Source organism: Ursus arctos, unplaced genomic scaffold (assembly GCF_023065955.2).
Source record: "Ursus arctos isolate Adak ecotype North America unplaced genomic scaffold, UrsArc2.0 scaffold_5, whole genome shotgun sequence".
NCBI lineage: Eukaryota > Metazoa > Chordata > Mammalia > Carnivora > Ursidae > Ursus > Ursus arctos.
The window spans coordinates 63,711,307-63,737,188 of NW_026623067.1; the positions used below are offsets into that span (position 1 = coordinate 63,711,307).

A 25,882-nucleotide genomic window follows, 5' to 3' on the forward strand; every position below is an offset into this window, starting at 1 on the left:
AAAATAGGGGCACCTGGGTCACTCAGTTGGTTAAGCATCTGCCTCCAGCTCGGGCCGTGGTCTCTGGGTCCTAGGATTGAGCCCCACATCAGGCTTCTTGCACAGGCTCCCTCTCCCTCTGCCCCTCCACTCATGCTCTCTCTCTCTCTCTTTCACATAAATGAATAAAATCGTTAAAAAAATAGTAATTGCTTCGTAGAATGTAGTTATTATACATGAAAATATATTTTTTTAAACAAAAGCCAAGGTATGGAAGAAATCTAAGTGTCTATTGATAGATGAATGGATAAGGAAGATGTGTTATATATATATATAACACTATGTATCTGTATATAACACAACCATAAAAAAGGATGAGATCATGTCATTACGACATGGATAGACCTAGAGGATGTTACGCTAAGTAAAACAAGTCAGACTGAGAAAGACAAATACCATATGATTTCATTTACATGTTAATTATAATAAAGCAAATGAATAAACAACAAAAAGCAGAATCAGACCTATAAATGCAGAGAACAAATTAATGGTTGCCAGAGGGGAGAGGGGTAGGGAGCTGAGCAAAATGGGTGAAGCTGAGTAGGAGACACAGGCTTCCAGTTACGGAATGAAGAAGTCACAGGAACAAAAGGCACAGCATCAGGAAAATAGTCAATGGTACTATCATAGCATTGTATGGTGACTAATAGTAGTTACACTTGGGGTGAGCAGAGCGTAACATACAAATAAGTTGAATCACTACATTGTATATCTGAAGTAACATTGTATGTCAACTATACCTAAATAAAAAATTTTAAATATATTATTTTTGCTAATACGCAATAGGTTTATTATTCTTAAAAATGAATTGCAAAACTATTTAAAGTGTTCTTTTTTTTTTTTTAAGATTTTCTTATTTTTAAGTAATCTCTACACCCAACATGGGGCTCAAACTTTCAACCCAAGATCAAGAGTCACATGCTCCACTGACTGAACCAATCAGGCGTCCCTAATTTTTTTTAGTTTAAATTACCGATACTATTTCCTATCAAGAATTCCTATTCCCTCGGGGCACCTGGGTGGCTCAGTGGGTTAAGTATCTGCCTTTGGCTCAGGTCATGATCCCAGGGTCCTGGGATCAAGTCCCGCATCGGGCTCCTTGCTTGGCGGGGAGCCTGCTTCTTCTTTCTGCCACTACCCCTAGTTGTGTACTCACATGCTCTCTTTCTCTGACAAATAAATAAATAAAATCTTTAAAAAAAAAAAAAAGAATTCCTATCCCCTCAAGAACCTTTCTTGGTGGACTAAGAGACTGATTAATAGGAGAAAATCAAATTTAATAGGCATGTATACAGGGAATGCCTATTAGACACGGAAATTCCAAAGACAGTCAGGCAAAATGAAATACATAAATCATTCAGAACTAAGGAGAGGGGATAGGGGTCTGGGACTTCAGAGGAAAGGAATGCACTTCAAAGAACAGTAAGAAGAGCAAATGCTTCGTAATTACATATTTGTCCTACCATACAGATGGGTCGTTCAGTTGAAATTTATCTCTAAATAATCCTTATTCTGGGAAAGACCCCTAATTTAGATTCTTCTATGTGGTTAAGGGAAGTCAAAATTTTCTCTCGAGCCCACAAGTTCTCAAGTGCCTTCAGCTCAAAATAGTCCACATGCTAAAGTGGTACATTTGGGGGCAGCACAGAGGCCCTGCCCTGAACCCCTTCACTGTAAATAGGTTTAACCCACATAAACTAAATGTTATTTGGTGTCCTCAATTATCCGTAAGCATGTGTAAGGATCCTGAGACCAAAAGTTTGAGAATTGATACTTCAGGGCACGGTCTTCAAAGTAGGTGCACTGTCCAGGGAGGAAAAAGGTACAGAGAGAATTTAAGAGTCTATTTCTAGATTTCTAATGCCCATCTGTACTCTGTCTTAGCTTCCTACAGCTCTCCTTCCCTACCCTCCCATTCGCAATACTATCCCTCATTGCTTCTAAGGTGCTCTTTTCCCCCTCCACATGGTAATATTGTTTCTGAAATTGATGAATGTTACCATCTATATCCACCAAGCGGCGGTCTTGCCATAGTTGTCTTTGCCTGGCACCTTCTGGTCAAAACGAGAAAGTGCCAACATCAAAACTTGAATAGATGTCGGTGACTTAGAGGAAAACCCTCCTGAGACCAGAGTGAAGCAGTTTCTTAGGAATGCTGCTTCACCAATGCTCATGATGCCCCTGAGACAACATATGGAAAAAAAAAAAAAAAGACATTGAGTGGAAGAGTGATTCACATGAGTCACTCTGAAATGGAGACAGTTTAAAAATACTTTAACCTATTTATTTTACAAGGTTAAAAAAAAACTATGTCAGTAAGTTTTTTCAAGCTCCTTCAATAAATATAACATTTCAATTTTGTATTACTAATAATGGTCATTTATAAGACTTAAAAGCCTTAGGTTCATAGGAAGTTAAACAAAATGAAAATATATGCATTTTTGTTGCAAAGAATGTGTGAGGGATGGGGCGCCTGGGTGGCACAGCGGTTAAGCGTCTGCCTTCGGCTCAGGGCGTGATCCTGGCGTTATGGGATCGAGCCCCACATCAGGCTCCACCGCTATGATCCTGCTTCTTCCTCTCCCACTCCCCTTGCTTGTGTTCTCTCTCTCACTGGCTGTCTCTATCTCTGTCAAATAAATAAATAAAATCTTTAAAAAAAAAGAAAGAATGTGTGAGGGAGTACATACTTTTCAAAAACTTCTATGTGGAGTATACTAGCAAGAAGATTTGAAGACTGCTAATCTAGGCCACGTACAAACATGTAAATGTTCACAGGATTCAAGCCAGTGCTAGGAAAAAGGGGCATATATCTGAAACTGTGGAATTCATGGCGTTGGAAGTGCGCCATGAATATTTTATCTTTTACTTTTTTACTGGAACTGGAATAGAGTCCTAAGTCAGCAGTTACCTCCAAGATAAAGGAACTCTTTAAACCACTAAAACTAGGGCTCAGCCCAGCCCTGTGCCCTTGAGCCCAGAGTGAGTGTGAATAGGGGAGGCTGGCCCACTCAAGGGCAAGGCCTTGATCTGCAGGTAATATGAGACTCCTTTTAGGACAAAAGAGAGGAGGAACTGAGGAATGCAGAAGGCTGGGTTGAGGTTGAATTGAGGCCTATTTGAAATAAGAGCTCTGACGAGCACACGCAGGAAAGAGATAATTCAAGAAATATTTTAAATTGCGTTGGACCTTTCTCATAAACACACACACAAACACACAATTTTTTCCTCCTTTCTGAGTAATTCAACCCAAAACTCTCCCCACTTCCAGCCCACAGAATGTTCCAGCTTACTTTGGGAGGAAGACAAAAATATTTCATTTCATGTCCCTCTGCATTCAATCATTAATTATGGCTTATTTTTCAAGGCACTTATCTTGGCTGAAACTTAGAGGATCCTAGGGCTGGGATCTTCTTTAAAGAATAAGAATCCCTCTTGGGGCTCCTGGCTGGCTCAGTTGGTGGAGCATGGGACCCTAGATCTTGGGGTTGCAAGTTCAAACCCCACGTTGGGTGTAAAGAGTACTTAAAAATAAAATATTTAAAAAAAAAAGAATAAGAATCCCTTTTGTTCATGGGACCCTATTTCTCTGACACCCCTTTTCATGTCTCATTCACTTCTTGCCCCAAGGCAGCAGAGACTTCGAGTCATCTATCCCGACACTTTCATCCTTTCTAAGAGCTCTCAAATCAGACAAAACCAACACAAGAAAAGGACTTTAAAATTCTGTCTCATTGGTGCATCTGGGTGGCTCAGTCAGTTAAGCGTCTCCCTTTGGCTCAGGTCATGATCCCAGGGGTCTGGGATCAGGCCCTGCATCGGGCTCCCCATTCAGCCAGGATTCTGCTTCTCCCTCTGCCCCTTCCCCTCCCCCTGCTCATGCTCTCTCTCTCTCTTAAATAAATAAATAAAATCTTAAAAAAAAAAAATTCCCAAGGAAGTCATTTCCCCTCCTTCCAGTTAGCAACAAGTCAAGACAAGCAAGTTTCCTTACCGTGCCCTTCTGTGATGTGCATTATTTCTAGTTCACCCTTATATAAAGAGCTTATGATTTTGCAGACCTAGCTTTAGAGAGAAATCTTCTATTAGATTCTGAGAGGGTTTTGTCCCCTCTTCTCCTGTATTATACCCAACCGTCAAAACTGAAATTCAAATTTACCAGGGTTTGGAGATACCCTGAGGGAGAAATCTGGTTTCTTGCTTTCTCTGAACGTCCACATAGCTGTTTCACTGGGAAGTTTGTCCCGGGTATCTGGACACCATCCTGACCAAGTGGGAGTTCATTCTGATATTTTTAGAGGTTTGTTTAATAAAACTTCAAAGGACAGCTAATCTTCATCTTACACAAACTATTTCAAAGAAGAAAAGAAGGAAAGTTACACAATTCATTTTTAAGACTCCTGTAATCCTGACACCCACGCCAGGCAAGGTCAACACAAAAAAAGAAAATTAAAAATCACTCTCACTTATAAACAAAGATAGAATTGCCGCTGGAATTTTCAGTCAAATGAGCCAATAAACTCTCTTTTGTGCTTAAAACATTGTTTATAGGGGTGTCTGGTTGGCTTAGTTGGTAGAGCCTGTGATTCTTGATCTTAGGGTTGTGGGTTCAAGCCCCATGGTGGATATAGAGATGAATTAAAAAGAAAATGTTTTAAAAATAATAAATAAATACATACATAAAACATTGTTTATAAACATAGATGGAAAAGTCCTGAATAAAATACAAGCAAATCCAATTCAACAGTGTATTTAAAAACCCCATGATTTCAAAATAATCAAGGATGCATTAATATTAGAAAATCTATCCATATAATTTACCTGATTAACAAATTTAAGGAGAAAACCACATGATCCTTTCCATTGATGCAGAAAACATATTTGATAAACGTCAAAACTCATTCCTGACAGACTACAAATAAAGAAAACTTCCTTAACCAACAAATGGACTTGACCTAAGACTTTCGACACTCATTTCTACTGTGGTCAAAATCTGCAGAACTAGAGAAGCTAGAAGTGGTTCTTGTGATGTCTAAATGGGGCATCTATCCCAATTGGATGGAGGCCCCGATAATACCGGGTGATGATCAGGTGGAAACCAGTGGTGTGGAAGGTGAAAGAATTCACCTGAGGCGGAAGAAAGGAGATAGAAGTTTATTGAGTAGACGACGAGGGAGCTGCAGGAGGACAGCAGAAGAGAGGCTATCTGCAGCAAGGCGGGGCGGGGGGGGGGGGGCTGTTTTTAGAGGGGGAAGATGAGGAGGTGTGGTGACTATGGAAATGCGCCTGACTGTAAGTAGCCCATTGGTCAGTTAGGGTCTATGAATATTTTGAGGTGGGTCACCTGATGGGCTTGTGTGTATTCAGCCAGGTGGTCGCTGTGGGCCCTTTCTACATGCCATCGTCAAGGCTGTTAGCCTAAATGGGCCTCTACAGCTCTGACTTTGACATGAAAGAAACACCAGTAATGTGTCAGGTCGCTTGTCCAGGTCTAGGTAGTATGGCATGATTCATTCTCCCCAAGTGAGCAATTTCTCCCAAGTCACATCATCCCAGAAAAGCAGTGAACCCATTTTCAGGTTTCTCATGGTTCCTTCAGTCTGGTCACTAAACCCTGACCACTGGATACACACAGAAGCCACATGTGGAAGCAGCCCTCACGATCATCCAGCTCAGGTGACTTATCTTACAGGGACATCTCGGAAGCTCAGAGTAGAATGCCCAAAGTAAAATGCCAGAGATCAGCTTGCTCAGCTAATGGCACGTGTGGGATTGGGACCAGGCTTGACCCCCAGTCCCATTCTCTTCACACTTCCCTCTCATGAGCAGAAAGACATTCTTCTCAATTTCTCATGTACCTTAACCATCTTTTAAATATTTCAGGCTTTCGGGGGTGCCTGGGTGGCTCTGTTGTAGAACATGGGACTCTTGATCTCAGAGTCTTGAGTTCAAGCCCTGCATGGGGCATGACCCCAATAAAAAATTTAAATATACATATATATATGTTGAGATTCTCTGGATACCCATGATAATGGGGATTTACCATCCATCTTGAATAGCAGTAAGGAAGGGGAAGGGCAATGGGATTAGACAAACTGAAAACTTTTCCAGAAGGAAGGCCATGTCTATTTTTTAGGATCATTCTAGGGTCGGGAGTTTGCACTGCAGGGGGCAGGAGGTACAGACCACTATGTCTGATTGTACAGGTTGTAAATGGCATGTCTTTAGGGGGCACCAGTCACATCATACTCACCACAGGTTTGCACGCATATTACAAAGCCTCATGGAAGAAGCGACTGTATATTTTTTAAATTTTTTACTTATTTTTAAGTAAGCTGTACACCCAGTGTGGGGCTTGAACTCACAACCTCAAGATCAAGAGTCCCATGCTCTATCAACTGAGCCAGCCAGGAGCCCTAAAGCTCCTTCTTCTAGTTCCCACACCGGTGCTACTGAGTTACCTGCACTGCTGAGAAGGGGGTCTGACTGTAGCAGGGCTAGAATAAGATCTGGGGGTGATCCAGCCCTGCCTGACTCTGCAATTGAGATCTGGGTGGCAGGCCCAGATGCAGTAGTACAGGAAGTTTGGGGACACCAATGGCTCTTGAGCTCTACCTCTTCCTTCTCCTGGACTTTTCATCTCACCTGGCTCTGGCAGAAATTAGCTCCAAGAAGTATACCCACTGCCTGTTGTCAGTTCCACGCTCCTTTCTCTGGTGCCTGCTGGCCTCAGCCTTCTGTCTTCTCTGCCACATCACTGTCCCCCACTGCAGTCTCCATAACCTGATTTATTTTCCCTTTCTTTCTTTCTTTCTTTCTTTCTTTCTTTCTTTCTTTCTTTCTTTCTTTCTTTCTCTTCCTTTCTTTCTCTCTCCCTTCCTTCCTTCCTTCCTTCCTTCCTTCCTTCCTTCCTTCCAGTAAATTCTACCCTCAACATGGGGCTCAAACTCATGACCCTGAGATCAAGAGTTGCATCCTCTACCAAATGAGCCAGCCAGGTGCCCTTGCATAGCCTAATTTTCAATAAGTGCCTTGGGAATCTATAAACACTTTACTAGGAAGTAATTACTTTGGCATTTTTCTTTAGGAGGAATGTTTCTGTCCATAACAAGACAAAGATATGAAGTGACTGGCAGCACACTCTGCAGAAATTTAAAAATTTCTTGGGGGAAAAAGGAATTCTCAGAGAGTTATCAGATTATCAGTAGATCATGAAAGCTACCAAGAAGTTGTCTAAGGAACCCAAGATGCAAATAAGAATCACTTTGAGGAAGGGGGTTAAGAAATTGAGGCCTACATTAACTTCACTTTCATGTACAATCTCACTTAAGGAACCAGCTGTATTAGCCATAGTCCCAGAAGAAAATAGATGGTACACTCAAATTAAGAATATTTGGTGATGGTTTGACAAAGGGACTGGGCAGGTGGTGGTCAAGATATACTCATAACACATAGTATTGTATCCCAGGGCCATTTCTATCCCAAAGTCCAAAGTAGTGAGTGAGTAAAAAAAAAAAAAAAAAAAAAGAGATGAAATCAGAGGGCCTGATGGAGCAAATCAAATGTCAGTGGTAAATCCACTTGTTATTTTAGGTCCCCCCAAAACAGGAATGTAAAGAACCAGGATAAAATATTACAATGCAAAATCTCAGTGAAAATATCACTGGTTTTTACAAGGGCTTTTGCAAACTTACGGAGATGAAAGGAGCCTTTAAAGAAGTAAGTTTAAGTAAAGGGACAAGACCTGCATTCCAAAGGGTTAAAAAGAATACATTGGACTTCAGAGACTTGGATACTTGCATCTAGAAGCTAAAGGCTGAAATGAGCTCAGTGATCTCATCAAACACTGTCAGAGATTTCCAAAAGACATAGCAAGTGCCCTTGCTCACAAAGAAAATGAAATTCAAGGTTTGAGTAATGGCACTGTGCAGCTGAAATAGCTGGCAGGTGACCAGACTGAGAAGTTAAAAAACAGATGATAGATGGCTCACGAAGGGAACTTTTGTTAACGATAGTTGAAAAAGATAAAGGCCATTTCCAATCCAAACTGAGAGCTGAATTGCTAGCTCGGCAAGGGCTGGAAAACAGAGAACTTGGAACACAAATCTTACTCACTGCTTTAAGCCAAAACTCTACTGGAAAATGAATACAAAACTTTGCATCAGCAAGCTGATGTACTTAATAAACTCTTGAGCAGAAAGGCAGCATTCTTCCCATGAAGCTTTTTCAGGAAGATTAAGAATGGGAAGAGAGAAAACAGAAATCTCAGCTATAAAGTAGGTAAAATTCTACAGGCAGAAAATGCAGGAGACGGAGGATGAAACAAAGAAAACACAGATCTTATGAAACCCAGATTTCTCTTCATGATAACAAAGGTCATGACAGTTGACTACCTGCATGTACTGCAGAATGAGCTCTAGGGAGAAGACACAAATGCCTAGTTCCAGACATACATTAATGAGTGTGTATCAAAAGATAATAATTTTTTGGGGCGCCTGGGTGGCACAGCGGTTAAGCATCTGCCTTCGGCTCAGGGCGTGATCCCAGCGTTCTAGGATCGAGCCCCACATCAGGCTCCTCTGCTATGAGCCTGTTTCTTCCTCTCCCACTCCCCCTGCTTGTGTTCCCTCTCTCGCTGGCTGTCTCTATCTCTGTCAAATAAATAAATAAATAAAAATCTTTAAAAAAAAAAGATAATAATTTTTTGATAGCCAGGGAATGTCCAACCAACCCCAGGAAGAACCGTAATAATACAAAACTTCAAAGAGCTTTACTAATCCTAGATAGGTCTTTTGGTCCATCCTTTGAAACTAGTGAAAGCCTCTACTGTTACTGATACTGATTCCACCTGGAATTTTCTTCCTCTTATTTTAATGGAATAGATATGTTAAAGTGAACCTGGGTCTGTCACTGGTCCAATATCTGGTCCTAGGAGGTCATTTCAAGTATCTAAAATAATATCTATGTCTTATCTGTGTCTCAGTATAGCTTCATCAAGTATCTTACCAGGCAAACTCACCAAGATTTCACATTTATTCATACATTCCACAAACATTTGTAAGTGTCTTTCATGAGTCAGGAATTTATAAGTACTAGAGATACAATGAAGAACAAGACAAAATTCTTGCCTTTGCAGACCTAACATTCGAACCAAAAAAAACCCCAGGTAAGTAATAAAGAAAGTGATCATTTAATACGAGGCAGGGATAAGGGTTACAAAGGCCAACTAAATAATGAAAAGCAGTAATCATGGGAGCACCACTTTCCCTATGGTGATCAGACAAGGCACTAAGGAGATGACATGTGGGCAGAGAGACATGAGTGGAGCAAGGGAATGATGATCTCAGAGAGATCCTCCCAGGAAGACAGAATAGCCCGTGCAAAGGCCCTGAGCCAGAATCATGTCTAGTATATTGGAGAAACTGCAGATGTTTCAGGCAGAGAACAGTATGTTTGAAGGCTGAGAGCTAAGAGCTGAGACCTGAGAATGAACATACTATGTTCTCATACATATGAGGAAATGAAATTTCTAATGGCTCCAAAATTGGGAGAAGCTGTTGGAAGGGTAAACCCCCCGGGGATGCTATTGTACATTATAAGTCATGTTAAAGCGTTGAGACTTTGGTCTATTTTATTAGTATCATATGTGGAAGCCTTACTACATGTCAGACAATGTAATACAACCTTTACCAGGATTTTCTCACTTGATCCTCATGAATATCCTAAGAGCTAAGAACTAATATGATTTCAGTTTTATAGATTAGAAAATTGAGTCACAGAGTGAATAAGTAATTTGACCAAGGACCCAGAGCTAGTATATAGCAAAGTTGACATAGGATCCCATGTCAACTTGTGTCCCAAGCCTGAACTCTTATCCTCCACTCTTCTGCATTTTCTAATGATCCCTATGACTGACTGTAATGGAGAATAGAGAGAGGAAGGAAACCCGTTAGAGACAGGGGTTAAAGGGAGAGATGATGGTAATGGGACCTTGGTAGATGAGGAAGGGATTGAGAAGAAAGAGATGGAAGATTGAGAGAGATTTAGGAAATGGAATGGTTGGGATTTGGTATTTGATTGAATCCAAAGAGGGAGGGAGAGAAAGAGAGGAGTCAAAGATTATTTCCAGATTGCTGGTTCATGAAGCTCTGTGGGTACCATTTAAGGAGACAAGAAACCAAACAGGAAGGGCAGTTTGGGGCTTAGAGAGAAGATGGTGAGTTGTTTTGGATTAAGAATGGCAGAATAAGGACCTCTGAAAATCCACTCCATTATGTAAGCAACAAGATTACTTGCAAAGAATTGCCAAACTCTGAAAGTTAACCAAAGGCTTGTGAGAACCCAAAGAGCATTCATTCAAGGAAAACAACTGCATCTTTTTTTTTTAACTTTTTAAGTTTTTATTTTAACTCCGATTAGTTAACATACAGTGTTATATTAGTTTCAGGAATACAATATAGTTATTCAACACTTTAATACATCAACCGGTGTTCATCACGATAAGTGCCCTCCTTAATCCCTATCACCTATTTAACTTATTCTCCACCACCCTCCCCTGTGGTAACCATCAGTTTCTTCTCTATAATTAAGAATCTGTTTCTTGAGATGCCTGTCTCTCTCTCCTTTTCCCCCTTTACTCGTTTGTTTTATTTCTTAAATTTCATATGTGAATGAAATCCTATGGTATTTGTCTTTCTCTGATTGATTTTGCTTAGCATTATACTCTCTAGCTCTACCCATATTGTTGCAAATGGCAAGATTTCATTCTTTTCTGTGGCTGAATAATATTTCATTGTATATACATACACTACACCTTCTTTATACAGTCATTAATCAATGGATACTTGGGCTGTTCCCATATCTTGGCTATTGTAAATAATGCTGCTATAAACATAGGGGTGCACGCATCCCTTTGAATTAGTGTTTTTGCATTCTTTGGGTAAATACCCAGAAGTACAATCACTGGATCATAGGCTAGCTCTATTTTTAACTCTCTGAGGAAGCTCCATACTGTTTTCCATAGTGGCTGCACCAGCTTGCATTCCCACCAGCAGTGCAGCAGTGTTCCAATACTCCACAGCCTCACCAACACCTGTTGTCTCTTTTAGTCATTTCTGACAGGTGTGAGGTGATATCTCATTGTAATTTTGATTTGCATTTTCCTGATGATGAGTGATGTTGAGCATCTTTTCATGTGTCCGTTGGCCATCTGGATGTCTTCTTTGGAGAAACATCTGTTCGTGTCTTCTGTCCATTTTTAAATTGGATTGTGTGTGTTTTGGATGTTGAGTTTGATAAGTTCTTTATAGATTTGGATACTAACCCTTTATCAGGTATGTCATTTGCAAATATCTTCTCCCATTCCATAGGCTGCCTTTTAGTTTTGTTGGTTGTTTCCTGTGCTGTGCAGAAGCTTTTTATTTTGATTGGTCCCAATGGTTTATTTTTGCTTTTGTTTTCCCTGCATCAGGAGACATATACAGAAAGAAGTTTCTATGGCTAATGTCAAAAAAGTTACTACCTGTGTTCCATTCTAGGGTTTTTATGGTTTCAGGTGTCACATTTAGGCCATAAACCATTTTGAATTTTCTTTTGTGTATGGTGTAAGAAAGTGGTCCAGGGGGTACCTGGCTGGCTCAGTAAGTAGACCATGGGACTCCTGATCTTGGGGTTGTGAATTTGAGCCTCAGGTTGGGAACAGAGATTACTATAAAAAAAAAAACAAAACAAACAAATAAACAAAAAAACCAAGGCAATCCCTTTCACGAATATGGCACTGAAGGCAGAGAAGGAAGCCCCTGCCCTTCCCAGAGCCAAAGCAAAGGCTTTGAAGGCCAGGAAAGTGGTGTTGAAAGACGTCCAAAGTCACACACAAAACAAGATCCGCATGTCACCTACATTCTGACTACCCAAGACACTACGTCTCCAAAGGCAGCCCAAATATCCTTGAAAGAGCACCCTCAGGAGAAACAAGTTTGATCACTATGCCATCATCAGGTTCCTGCTGACCACTGAGTCAGCCATGAAGAAAACAACACACTTGTGTTCATTGTGGATGTCAAGACAAACAAGCACCATATCAAACAGGCCGTGAAGAAACTCTATGATATTGATGTGGCCAAGGTCAACATCTTGATCAGGCCTCATAGAGGAGAAGAAGGCATATGTTTGACTGGCTCCTGACTATGAAGCTTTGGATGTTGCCAACAAAATTGGGGTTATCTAAACTGAGTCCAGCCAACTAAATCTAAATATAATTTTTTTCACCAAAAACAAACAAACAAAAAAACAAGGAGGTGGTCCAGTTTCTTTCTTTCATGTGTTGCTGTCCAGTTTTCCCAACACCATTTGTTGAAGAAACATTCTTTTTTCCATTGGATAGTCTTTCCTGCTTTGTCAAAGATTAATTGACCACATAGTTGTGGGTTTATTCCTGGGTTTGCAAGAAAAACAACTCGGGGTCCCTGTGTGGCTCAGTTGGTTAATCATCTTACTCTTGATTTTGGCTCAGGTCATGATCTCAGGGTTGTGGGATAGATCCCTGCCCTAGGCTCTGTGCTCAGCATGGAGTCTGCTTGTCCCTCTCCTTCTGCTCCTCCCCCTGCTCTCTTTCTCTAAAATAAATAAATAAAATCTTGAAAAAAAAGAAAACAACTGAATCTTAGTAAGAATAGTGAGATTTGTGGTGTGTTAAGTTGCTCCACTCTCATCCTCCTCTCCCCAGCTCTGGAGTAGCCTCACAGTTTGAGTAGCTATGAAAACCAGCAACCTAGCAGCCACCACATGGGGCAGAATAGGTTTGGAGCTCCCGAAAAAGCCCAAGCCCCAGTAGAATTGCCACTATTTGATCTATCTAGAAGTTCCCAAAATGCTCCATTCTCAATACTTGTCTTTGCTTCACTTAAGAGCTCCCAGTGTGAGAACAGTCCTATCCCCAAGGCATTTATCATAAAACTATTAGCAGCAACTGTTTGATATGGCAGCTGTCTGAGGTGGCTATACCAGCTGTAGCTAATGAGAAGCTGACCAAAAAATTTAAATGGAAACACTGGGGAAGGAGATATTCAAAGGTGGCTTTGCAAGGATAAGGCATATTCCTGGGAATCTAGAAAGCTGTGCACATAGAAAGGACTGAGTAAGTGACAAGAATGAAGCAGAAAATCAGGGAAGTTGGGGCCATGAAAGAACAAAAAGGAAAATAAAGTCACAATTCACTGAATGCTTATTGAGTGCCAGGCAGATGCTGTGCTCAGTGCTTACAATATCCTGTCTCATGTGCACATATGATCACAATCCCCACGGAGCAGTTGAGGAAACTGGGAATTCATGAGATTAGGTAACTAGCCAAGCTTGCAGGACTAGTAAGTGGCTAAGCCAGGTTTGGAACTCAGGCTGTCTGACTTCAAAGTTTGTTCTGGGTCTGAATGTCTAGAATAGCCAAGAGTGTAAAATGCTGCTGAGAGGACTGTCAATAAAGATGTAAACTTGTCTTTCGGACTTCTCAGCAAAGAGGTCTTTGAGGAATTTCTCGAAGTTCTGGGTCAAGAAGGCAGATAGATCCTAGTGATTTGAAGAGTGAGCAGGAATAAGGAAACGGACGTAGTGTTCAACTGTTTGCTTGGAAAGAGAAGAGAGGTAGGGCATTAGTTGGAAGATGGGTGAGGATGCAATGTTCTTTTTTAGTGTACATAGTACAATGTAGCCAGTAAAAAGCCTGGTCTTTCAGGGAGTAAAAATCCTGGCATCCTAGGTCCAGAGGAGGTACAGGAGAAAGGAAGGTGAAGATGTTAGGTCTGATAGACAAGAGAACTGAAGTCTGACACCTAGAGACAAGTGACTTGGGTTCTTCTTAACCTTGTTCTCCAATCAATTTCATTGCTTGCCCTTTTCACTTTAGAGATAGAAGTTTGTCTTTAGAAATTAGGAAACAAGGCAGAATAGATGACCAAAAAACATCATAGTGAAGGAAGATTAATTATTTACATCATTTAAGTGCCCTGCAATTCTTTAAATGCAGTTATGTCCTCGTTAGTTTTATTAATTACCATAAAAGCATGCCAATGTTAGGTTTATAGCATGTCATCTTGACATCTATCTGTCTTCAGAGCATCCTAGGGATCCTCAGACACTATGCAGGAATTGGAAACTGTTTGGTCATACTGAGCAAACCGTGAGTTCTAACTGATACCAGGATGAAAAAGTCGAGACTTAATGTACAGGCATGATGACTTTACTTGATAACACCGTATTGAACCCTGAAAATATGCTAGGAGAATACATTGCTAATCATGCACACAAAATGCTAACTATATTAGCTTGACTAGTAATAATTTCATAGTAATAATTTCATTAGGTATATATATCAAATAATTATGTTGCACACCTTAAATATATACAATTTTTTATTTAAAACATGTAAATAAGTGAAAAATAAACAAATTTATTCACTTAAAAAAAAAAACCCAGAAGAAGGACCCTACTGATTCTCAAACTTGGCTGCACATGGAAATCGAATGGGGAGCTTTAAAAATTACTGATGTCTGGGTTCCAATCTACAGACTGTATTCAAATTTAATTGACCCAATAATGTCTTTCAAAGGTAATTTTTTAAAAAATTAAGGCTCACATGTTGCATTAAGTTGTCATACTTTTTTTGATGTCCTTTGAACAGGTCCTCAGTCTTTCTTTGCTTTTATGATCTTACGTTTCTGAAGAGTAAGTTCAGTTATTTTATAGAATACCCCACAATTTTTGTTTTTCTGATGTTTTCTCTTGTTTAGTTTCAGATGATGTATTTTTGGCCATGAATGCTACAAAAGTGATGTTGTGTCTTTCTCAGTCCACCCTGGATGGGGGGTGGAAAATTTTATTTGTCCCATTACAGGTGATACTAACTTTAATCACTTGGTTGGGGTGGTGGCTGTCTGGTTTCTCCACTGTGAAGTTACTCTTTGTCCTCTTGCTATTAATAACTATTTTTGGAAAAATGCTTGGAGATTATGTCAATATTGGGTTTCTCATCAAATTTTCACCCATTAGTTTTAATCATACATTGATGATCTTTGGTTGAAACAAGGGTTATTATGGTGGCTGCTAAATGGTGATTTTCTAATCCCATCATTACTTTTGCATTTCCAGTTGCCATTCTATCATAAGGAAGAGTTTGTTCTTCACTTATATTTTCTAGCCATTTAAACCACATATCTATCATCTATCTATTTATATTTGTATGGACTCATGGATTCTTATTTTAGTCTATTGGTCATTTCTGTTGAAACCATTATTTATGTTGCATTCAACGTCCCATATTTGCCTGTGGGAACTCCTTCAAGCTAGCTCTGTGTCCTTTTGACATCTGTTCTACACCCTTCACTTATACAGGGTTGAGAGGAAGACATAAATATCAAGCAACACAAAAACTTCACTTCCATAATTAATTGAAATCACACTCTACCTTATTGGCAAGTGTTATTACCAGTGTTGCCAAGTAAGGAATTTGACTAACTTTTAAAAAATAACCTTTTTAATTTTTGAGTGAAATTTTAGATTTAGAGAAAAGTTGCAGGAAGCCTGGGTGCCTCAGTCAGTTAAGCATCTGACTCTTGATTTCGGCTCAGGTCGTGATCTCAGGGTGGTGAGACTGAGTCCTGTGTGGGGCTCTGCCATGGGTGTGGACCCTACTTAAGATTTTTTCTCTCTCCCTCAACCTCTGCTCCTCCTCACGTGCTCTCTCTTTCTCTCTCTCTCTAAAAAAAAAAAGAAAAAAAAAAAAGAAAGAAAAGTTGCAAAGACAATTCAGAGAGTTCCTATATATCCCTCATCCAGTTTCCTTATTGTTAACATCTTACGTTACTATGGCACATTTGCCACAACTGAGAAACCAACAATGGTGCGTTACTGTTAACTAAACTTACCACTTCATTTGGATCTCACCTTTTTCTCCTTGATGTCCTTCTTCTTTCCAGAGTCACATCCAGACTGCTACATTACATTTAGTTATCATGTTTCCTAGTCTACTCTGGTCTGTGACAGTTTCTCAGATTTTCCTTGCTTTTTATGAGTATGATAGTTTTGAAGAACTGGTCAGGTATTTTGCGATTGTGTCTCAATTTGTTTTTTGTCTAATGTTTCCTTGTGGTTAGACTAGGGCTAATGGGTTTGGAGGAGGAAGATCACAGAGATAAATGTCCATTCTCATTACATCAGGGGTACATGCTGTTGCCATGACTCGGTGCTGATGGTAACAGCCCAGATAGCGTTTGCCAGGTCTCTCCAATGTAAGGTTACTTTTATTCTCCCTTCCCATACTCTTCTTTTTGGAGGCAAGTCATTAAGCATTGTTTCAATCTGAATTTCAACCCTCGTGTTCTTTGAACTCCTGATTGATTTTTTAAACTTTTCATACATTATGGCTTACTCTTTCTGATATAGGTTCTACGGGTTTCGACAAATCCATACGGTCATATTCCCATACAGTTTAATTCCATTACCCTAAAGAATACCCTGTGCTTTCCCTAGTTAACCTCTTCTTCTTCTTCTTCTTCTTCTTCTTCTTTTTCTTCTTCTTCTTCTTCTTCTTCTTCTTCTTCTTCTAATCCCTGGAATCCACTGAGCTGTTTTCCACCCTATATAGTTTTGCCTTTTCCATAATGTCTTATGAACAGAATGATTCAATATGTAGTGTTTCCAGACTGTTTTTTTCTTTTATCAATTAACAAAATACATTTAAGATTCATCCATGTTATTGTGTGGATGAATAGTATGTTCCTTTTTTTCTTGCTGAATAGTTTTCCATCATGTATACCACAGTTTATCCATTCACCTATTCAAGGACATTTTGGTTGCTTCCAATTTGGGGTGTTTATGAATAAAGATGCTATAAACATTCATATGCAGGTTTTTGTGTAGACATAAATTTTCAGATCACTTGGGTAAACACCTAGGAGCATGATTGCTATGTTATTTTGATAAGTCTACGCCAGCACTAAAAGAAACTGGGAAATTGTCTTCCAAAGTGCCTGTATTATTTTCACATTCTTACCAGCAATGAAAGATAGTCCCCTTGTTCCAAATCTTTGACAGCATTTGGTATTGTCAGGTTGTGTGTGCGTGTTTTAATATTCTAATGGTATGTCATGTCATTTCATTGTTTTGCAATCTGTCTTCCCTAATGACAAATGATATTGAGCATCTTTTTATATCCATGCCTTCCCTGCCATCCTTATTTCCATCTTTGCTAAAATGTTCTGTTCAGATATTTTGTCCAATTTTTAAATTGGGTTGTTTGTTTCCATATTGCTCAGCTTTCAAGTATATGTGTGTATATATATGTATATATATACATACACACACACACACACACATACTCTGGATATAGGTCTTTTTTTTTTTTAAGATTTTATTTATTTACTTGACAGAGAGAGAGAGAGACAGCGAGAGAGGGAACACAGGCAGGGGCAGAGGGAGAGGGAAAAGCAGGCTTCCTGCTGAGCAGAGAGCCAGATGCGGGACTTGATGCAGGGCTGGATCCCAGGCCCCTGGGATCACGCCCTGAGCTGAAGGCAGACACTTAATGACTGAGCCACCCAGGTGCCCTCCGGATATAGGTCTTTCAATGCATACATGATTTACAAATATTTTCCCCCAGTCTGTGGCTTGTCATTTCATTCACCTCATGGTGTCTTTCACTGAATGAGAAGTTTTAATTTTCAGAAATTCCAACTCATCAAACTTCAATTTTATGCATTATGCTTTTGGTATTATATCTCAAAACTCATCACCAAATGCAGGGTACACAGATTTTCTGTTTTCTTCTAGAAATTTTAGTTTTTACATTTCAGTATGTGATCCATTTAGAGTTAATTTTTTTAAAGTTTTTATTTAAATTCCAGTTAATTAACATACAGTGTGATATTTGTTTCAGGTATACAACATAGTGATTTGGCATTTCCATACAGTACCCAGTGCTCATCATAACAAGTGCATTCATTAATCTCCAAAGAGTTAAATTTTTTTGATAAGATGTCAGGTATGTATCAACGTTTATTGTTTTTTGCACATGGATATCTATTCTGTCCAGCACCATTTGTTGAATTGCCTTTGTATCTTTGATACAAATCAGTTGGCCGTATTTGTGTGGGTCTACTTCAGTGCTTTGTATTGTGTTCCATTGATCTATGTGTCTATCCTTTCACCAATACCGCACTGTCTTGATTACTATATCTGTAGAGTAAGTCTTAAAATCAGGTCATGTGATGGTTCACATGGGTGGCTCAGTTGGTTAATCGTCTGCCTTTGGCTCAGGTCATGATCCTTGAGTCCTGGGATCGACCCCGCATCAGACTCCCTGCTCAGTGGGGCGCCAGCTTCCCCCTCTGCCCTTTCCCCTGCTTGTGCACTCTCTCTCTCAAATAAATAAATAAATAAATAAATAAATAAATAAAAATAAAATCTTGAAAAAAATATATTGGGTCATGTGAGTCTTCCTACTGTATTTTTCTTTTTCATGATTGCTTTGGCTATTCTGGATCCCTTGAATTTCCATATGAATTTTAGGATCTGCTTGTCAATTTCTGCCCAACAGGGAGCTGAGAGTTTGAAAGAGATTGCAGTGACTCTGTAGATCAATTCGGGAAGTATTGCTATCTTAACAATGTCAAGTCTTCAAATCCATGAACATGAGATTTTTTTTCTATTTATTTGGGTCTTCATTAATTTCTTTCAACAATACTTTGTAGTTTTCAGAATGTAAGTTTTGCCCTTTGTTGTTGTTGTTATTTCTATATATAGTCAAATCTTGTCCTTTGCAGTAACGTTCTATAAAGTCACTGCCAACATTGAATTAGTAAATACTGAGCTATTCCTCTGAGGGAAATACAAAGGTTAGATTCTTACAAGTCTCTGGTCACATTTTTGCCCATCTGAAACGCCATTTGTGTTACAGAGGTTTGTTTGCCAACATCTTGTAAAACAAGCCAGTCTCAGCAGCTTTGAAAACCTGCTTTTCCACACGACCTCTTTCTTATGTAACACTTCCCAGATATTTACAAACTGGTCCACAGCCTCCTAATCTGCGGAACCTGCCTCCTCTGCAAGTGTAGCTCTAATCCCAGGTCTCATCATAGCTAGCTGTCACTCTGGCCAAGGCACTTAGAATCACCACTCTCAAATTCCGGAAGGAAAAAAAAAGACTGTGGATGAGACTGTCTCTGCAGTATCACTAATTCTGAGTTGGATATTAAAAAAACCAAAAAACCGGGGCGCCTGCGTGGCTCAGTCATTAAGCGTCTGCCTTTGGCTCAGGGCGTGATCCCAGCACCCTGCGTCAGGCTCCTCTGCTGGGAGCCTGCTTCTTCCTCTCCCACTCCCCCTGCTTATGTTCCCTCTCTCACTGCCTGTCTCTGTCAAATAAATAAAATCTTAAAAAAAAAAAACTAAAAAAACCAACAAAAAAGGCCCCCCGCCAGCAACTTCTGTAATGTTGAAAGCCAACAGCACCACCTGGAGGTGCAGGAAAAGAGGCCGTGCAGAGAAACACGGCTAATAGTCCCGCCCAGTTATATCTGTATTTTGCTTGTTTGAATAAAAATTTCACACTTTCAATTTTTCCTCTAACTGGCTACATACAAGTACACTACTACATATAACAGCAATCATACAAGTCATTGTGTTTAAAATCACACCCTGCCTTGATTCCCTTGTGAATATAAAGATCCTTAAATAGTGAGAATCAATCAGCTATGGCTTTGAGTTCAAAATAAAATGCAACTACGAACGATTAGAACAATTACACAAAATAAAAATATACTTCATTATACCAAAAAATTTTCGTCAAATTAAAATTATTCTTATGTATTACAGCAAGAAAATAAATTATCGTATTCGGTTATAACCCCCCAAATAAAATAAATATCTGTGAGTCCACACATAATATAAACAAGTATTTGAATAAATGAATAAATAAATACAGGAAAAGAGACAGCTCTTCGTTACAAACTAATTCCAATCAACACATATAAAAGAAATGAGAGAAATAGAAAATCACCGATAGATCACCACTGTAATAATTGTTGCAGGAAAAATCCATCTTTGTACACTAAAATTATGCTGTACAGCCAAAAGTTTGAGAAGAAAGAATACTTCATCGTGTCAAAATATCTCTCTGTGATGTTTGTTAACTACAAAGGGAAAGAGTAACTTTACCGTGGATGAAGCCAGCAGATACCACTTAATGAAATGACCAAGGATTGACATCATGTATACTGTGATATGGTTTATGCTTTTGTTAAGGCAAACTGGTTTTATTTTTTTTTTTATCGATCATTGTAACCATTTTTTAAAAGATTTTATTTATTTATTCATGAGGGAGAGAGAGGCGCAGAGGGAGATCCCGATTTGGAACTCGATCCGAGGACCCCAGTCCCAGGACCCTGGGATCGTGACCTGAGCTGAAGGCAGACACTTAACTGACTGAGCCATCCAGGTGCCCCAAGGCAAACTGGTTTTAAAGAGGGAGAAAATTCTATACAAGTTTTCTTCTAATATTTTAGGAACAGCTTTTTGCATTTTTAAAAATGTTTTATTTTATTTTAATTCCAGTGGAGTTGACATACGTGTAATATTAGTTTCAGGGGTACAATATAGTGATTCAACATTCCATACAACACCCAGTGCTCATCACAGCAAGCGTACTCTTTAATCCCCATACCCTGTTTCACCCACGTCCCTACTTACCTCCCCTCTGGTAATAATTAGTTTGTTCTCTATAGTTAAGAGTCTGTTTCTTGGCTTGTCTTTCTCTCTCTCTTATTTTTTTTCCCCTTGCTCATTTGTTTTGTTTCTTAAATTCCACATATAAGTGAAATCATATGGTATTTGTCTTTCTCTGACTCATTTCAGCATTTCTTTTTTATAAGTCATTAAGCTATTGGAAACTTAGTGGACAGCGGTTGTAAGACAATCTAAATCTGTTTAATTTTCATAGTTACCCACTGAGAATATCGGTCCAAAAAAAAAAAAAGATAACCATTCCAGATATCTTTTTTTTTTTTAAGATTTTATTTATTTATTTGTCAGAGAGAAGGGGAAGAGGGAGGGAGAGAGAGAGAGCACAAGCTGGGGGCAGAGAGAGAGGGAGAGGGAAAAGCAGGCTCCCATTGAGTAAGGAGCCCTAGGGCTTGGGGGGGCTGAATCCCAGGACCCTGGGATCATGACCTGAACTGAACACAGACGCTTAACCAACTGAGCCACCCAGGTGTCCCACTCCAGATATCTTTCAGCATCTGTAGTAAACTCAAATTTCAGTAAAATTAACAGAAACATTATTTGAAATTCATTATACTTGTAAGGAAGAAGGAAATATTTAAATCCTCTTTTGATGAAAAAAAATTATCTTGGTATCTTGAACAAGCCATCTTTAAACCAGTTTCCATAAAAATTAAAAACAAAGGTAGTATCAGATTTATGTCCAAAAGCATCAAAAGCCACAAACACGATAATGAAAATACATTTAGTTTCAAGTAGCCATGAAACACAAATGAACACTGATAATAAGGCTAAAGAGAAAATACCGATTCCAAAAGGTAGAAATATTTTATTTCCTGATTACGATGCAATAAAGCTAGAAATTAATTACCAATTCAGAAAAAAAAAACAAACCTTCCCTTGTTTTGAAGGTTAAAACATTATCTTAAATGATGGTCTGAGTCAAAGGGGAAATAGCAACAAAAGTTGGAACTTAAGACACAGAATGAAAGCATAAGGGTAATTGCTAGCCTTTATGGTATCATTGTACGAATTAGAAGAGGTACTCCTTCACGTAGGAAAGAAAGACCAGCGCTGCTCCATCTGTGGACAGCCAGGATGCAAGGGCTCTGAGCCCTGTTGGCTGGAAGACTGAGCATGAGACTCAGGGAAATTAAAGGCTGACTGAGTTGGTAGTTATGAAAGAAAAAAAGCATACATTTATTTTCTTTATGGCAAAAAACCCCCCAAAACCTACTAGAATATGAGTTTTCCCTTAAGATTGGAAGCAAACTAGTAGTTAGTGAAGTGCTAGCTAGCAAGATTTCAAAGGCCGAGAAAAAGTCTCACTTAAGGAATGTTTTCTTTGAATTTAATATTCTCAAGGTCCTGACTCCTAAGGCTAAAAAGACATAGTCCACAATAGGATTTAGTTGTTTCAAATGCTTTAGATTAACTATACTATTTTTAGGAAATTCTTGTGAAAAGTGTTGATTAAAATTTTATAGCACCTGTAAATAAATCAGAAGCAAGTTTATATGCCTGTCTTAAAGGATGCCTGTATTTGAAGCAAAGAAAAGCCCCAGTTTGTAATTGTGTTAAGGAAGCATTCGGATATTCTCTTTTTACTGCAGTGAAATATTTTTGAATGGAGCGATTTCTGACATTATTTCTCTAAACTCACAAAAACATGAGGCACTTTCTGGGTTCTATTTTGTAAGGACAACTTTCTTTCATGGCAACATGTCTCCTAGAATGGGAGCAATAAAGTTCCAACCGCTATGGAAAGTCCAGGGAGGATTTCTCACACCATGCACTTGGGTGGTAAAAAGAACATACTGCCTTTGAGTTTGGGGTTGTAAGTAGTGGGGATGATGTAGGGAAGTCACCAAATAGAGTTAGAAAAAATTGAATAAAAACCTAGAAAAGTAGGGAGGGAAAGGACTGGCATAAAATCTTTCTGGGGTGAAGAGCAAGAGTCACTCAAGGTTGGTTTTGAGTCCCGAGTCACTGGGCAGGTGTTTAAGAGGCTTCTATTGTGACAAAAAGAAACAGAAGCTGGAGATAGGCTATAAGAGTGCGGTGACAGAATAAAGACCCGGTTGCTAGGGTTAGGAATAAACACCAGGAGCTTGGAGGAGAAGAGATGGAGCCCTAGTGCCCGGTCCCCTTTCTCACCCTCCCTCCCCCCTAGGTCGACTGAGATGTCACCTGCCACCTAAACATCATCTCCTTGCTTTCAGACCTTAACTCTGGTCTCTGACTTCTGCTTAGTTCCACATTCTCTACCGATATGCACAGAAGACTACCACCTTTTCTTCCCGGAATCTCTAAGGTGTTCCTGCTTGCCACGTGCTCTAATCACCAGTCCTGCTAACTCAGCTGAGATGGAAGTGTCCACCCTCTGCAAAACTTTTAAGCCTACTCCTGGTCTCAATCAAGAGTCTTTGGACCCTAAGATTATCATTGCCTTATTTGAAATTGGATCACTTCCCCCCATCTCCTGGGGTTCTTTCCCTTCCCTAAACAATAGTGGCCATCAAGCGGCTCAACAGCAGACCACACAGAAGTTTGAAAATCTCTTAAAAGAAATTAAAGATATTATTAAAAACGTGGCAGGTTGTGAAGAGAAGATTACAGAAGCAAAAGATTCTTTTGAGGAAACCAGTATTTCTGAGGATGTTTCAGAGCTTAAAGACAAAATCAGAGAACTTGAGAAGATAAATAAAGTGTTATTGAACAACCTGCTTGGTAGTTCAGACCTAGAGAAAGAACAGAATGCAAAAAACGAGGAGATGATATTGGAAAACCAGAACTTCAGGGACACAGTACCCGTTTTTAGAAGGGATTCGGTAAATTGTTCAGAAGAAAACAGAGCCCTTAAGGAAACTCAACTAAGTAAGGAAAAAGCAAACTACAGAGTCCCTCCTGTTCAAGAAGAAAACATCAAACTGAGGAACAACATGGAGCAGCTACTGCAGGAAGCAGAACACTGGAATGTGCAACACACTGAGCTCAGTGAACTGATACGATCCTATCAGAAATCTCAGAAGGATATACAAGAAACTCTTAGAGAAAATGGAGAACAATTCCAAACTCAACCAAATCACGAGGTGTCAGTTAAGCATGAACTGGAGGAACAAGTGAAGAAACTGGAACATGACACGTATTCATTGCACTTGATTGCAGCTTTGCTGGAAAATGAATGTCAAATCTTACAGCAGAGAATAGAGCTTCTCAAGGAACTCCATGATCAGAAAGAGGGAACTCTGCAAGAGAAGCCGATTCAGATAAACTCGGAACAGGACAAGAAAAAACAGACGCTATCGGAAGCGGAGCATAAGACAAAAATGCAAGAAAGAGAGGGTACATTTCAGAAAAAAGCCAAATTCTACAGAGGCCTGGATGCTTCTAGTAAGAAAGCATTTAATAACCGCTTCAATACTCATATTGCAAGAGGAGAGCTTGTGGAAAAAAAGAGACCAGCCAGCAGCCTAGTTTAGAAAATACCAAAAGTAGAAGAAAAGGCAATTCTTCAAAAACTGTAATACAGCAACTCCAGGCATATTCAATCATCAAACCTATGACAGGTCTATTGGTTCATCCAAGAGCGAGCTACAGAACAAGAAGATTAACACTTATGTTATTCATTACCTCGGTAGTTACGTAAGTTTGGTGTTTTGTGACCGTTAGTTGTCAACATCAACTTCATAACCTGTCATGCAATTTGCTTTTTTTTTTTTGTAGTTATTAGAGATCCTATGACACTGTAGCCAAGAGGGAGAAGTTACAGGTCCAATTAATAAAGATCTAAATAAACTAGAATGAACAATGAAAAGTTTTTTTCCTTTAACCATTTACTGCGTAAGGGGATTTCTGGGAGGAAAAAGTATATAACACTTAATTGTGAGTGAACCTTTAAAACTCATGTTTTAAATGCTTGTTTCCTTTTCCTATTTCTTTTTAAGATTTTATTCATTTATTTGAGAGAGAGCACCAGCAGGGGCAGAGGGAGAAGCAGACGCCCCGCTGAGCAAGGAGGCTGATGTGGGGCTCGATCCCCAAACCTGGGATCATGACGCAAGCCAAAGGCAGACAGTTAACGACTGAGCCACCCAGGAGCTCCTCCTTTTCCTATTATCTACTGAAGTGAGGGAAGTAGTGACATAAAGAAGTAAAAAAAAAAAAAAAATGCTGATAAACCACCCCAGAACAGTTTTTCTCTTCTCATAAATATCCCCATTCCTTAGCACTGTTTTTCATAATATTCCTCCCTTTCTCCTCTGGTGAACAGTGGGCATACCAACCAGCAGAGGCCCTTGGGGAAGGATACTTCAGCTGGTTTAGAAGAAGAGATGTATATCTAGATTTTGTCCTGTGTTGGCAAAATTTCTCCCTTTCCTCCAGGTGGGGGCAATAGTTACCCAAGTGAAAAAGCAGTGTCTTCTATTAAGGGAATTGGACTTCTGATTCCAGAAAAAATACAGCAGATATATTTCTTCCTATTCCTCCCATTAAGTATGCTAAAGACCCTGGACGTTATGTACAAAATGAGCATATGAAGACCCTGAGGAGAGAATGAGATGGACTATCCAGAGACCCTGGGCCTTAAGGAACAGCATGGTGTTGAGTTCCCTGGGTTTTCTTTTTGTCTCACGTATCCTCGATAGAATGTTAAGGAGCCCACAACCCAGAAATGTCAATGCACTTAGACAAAATAATGGTCCCCTCCCTTGCTCTCCCTTGGCAAAGGATGAGGAAAGAGATAGACAGGAAAAGGACAGGAAGGGGACAACTCTAGCCAAATTGCATGGAAAATGCCATGCCTTCCACCCTCACCCCCACCAGCAAATGCTGAGTGGCAAGCCTAGATTTTCACCTCTGCCTGGTGGTATTGAGGCACTCCTCCCCCTTTTTTCTGGGATGGTACAGAAGAAGCAGAGTGGGGACTCTGAAGTCCCATCCGCCTGATGGTAACAATGTGATCCTCCCTGACCCTCTCCTCCAGTGGACTGTAATGTCTTAGAGGCCTTATGGGCCACCTAGATACTTATACCCTTTTCCTGCTGGCACAGCATCAGAGAAGGCCTGCAAAAACAGA

At 39.7% G+C, this 25,882-nt stretch overlaps 1 protein-coding gene and 1 pseudogene across 1 annotated transcript; both read left to right on the top strand.

The window, feature by feature from the left end:
- The first annotated feature begins 11,809 nt into the window (after positions 1-11,809).
- Positions 11,810-12,265, top strand: LOC113254923 (60S ribosomal protein L23a-like; annotated as a pseudogene).
- Positions 12,266-23,147: 10,882 nt separating this feature from the next.
- On the top strand, positions 23,148-24,284 carry SPZ1 (spermatogenic leucine zipper 1). The gene has a single exon (XM_026498441.3). The coding sequence runs from the start codon at positions 23,169-23,171 to the stop codon at positions 24,282-24,284; it is 1,116 nt and encodes a 371-aa protein (XP_026354226.2). The 5' UTR covers positions 23,148-23,168.
- Positions 24,285-25,882: the final 1,598 nt, after the last annotated feature.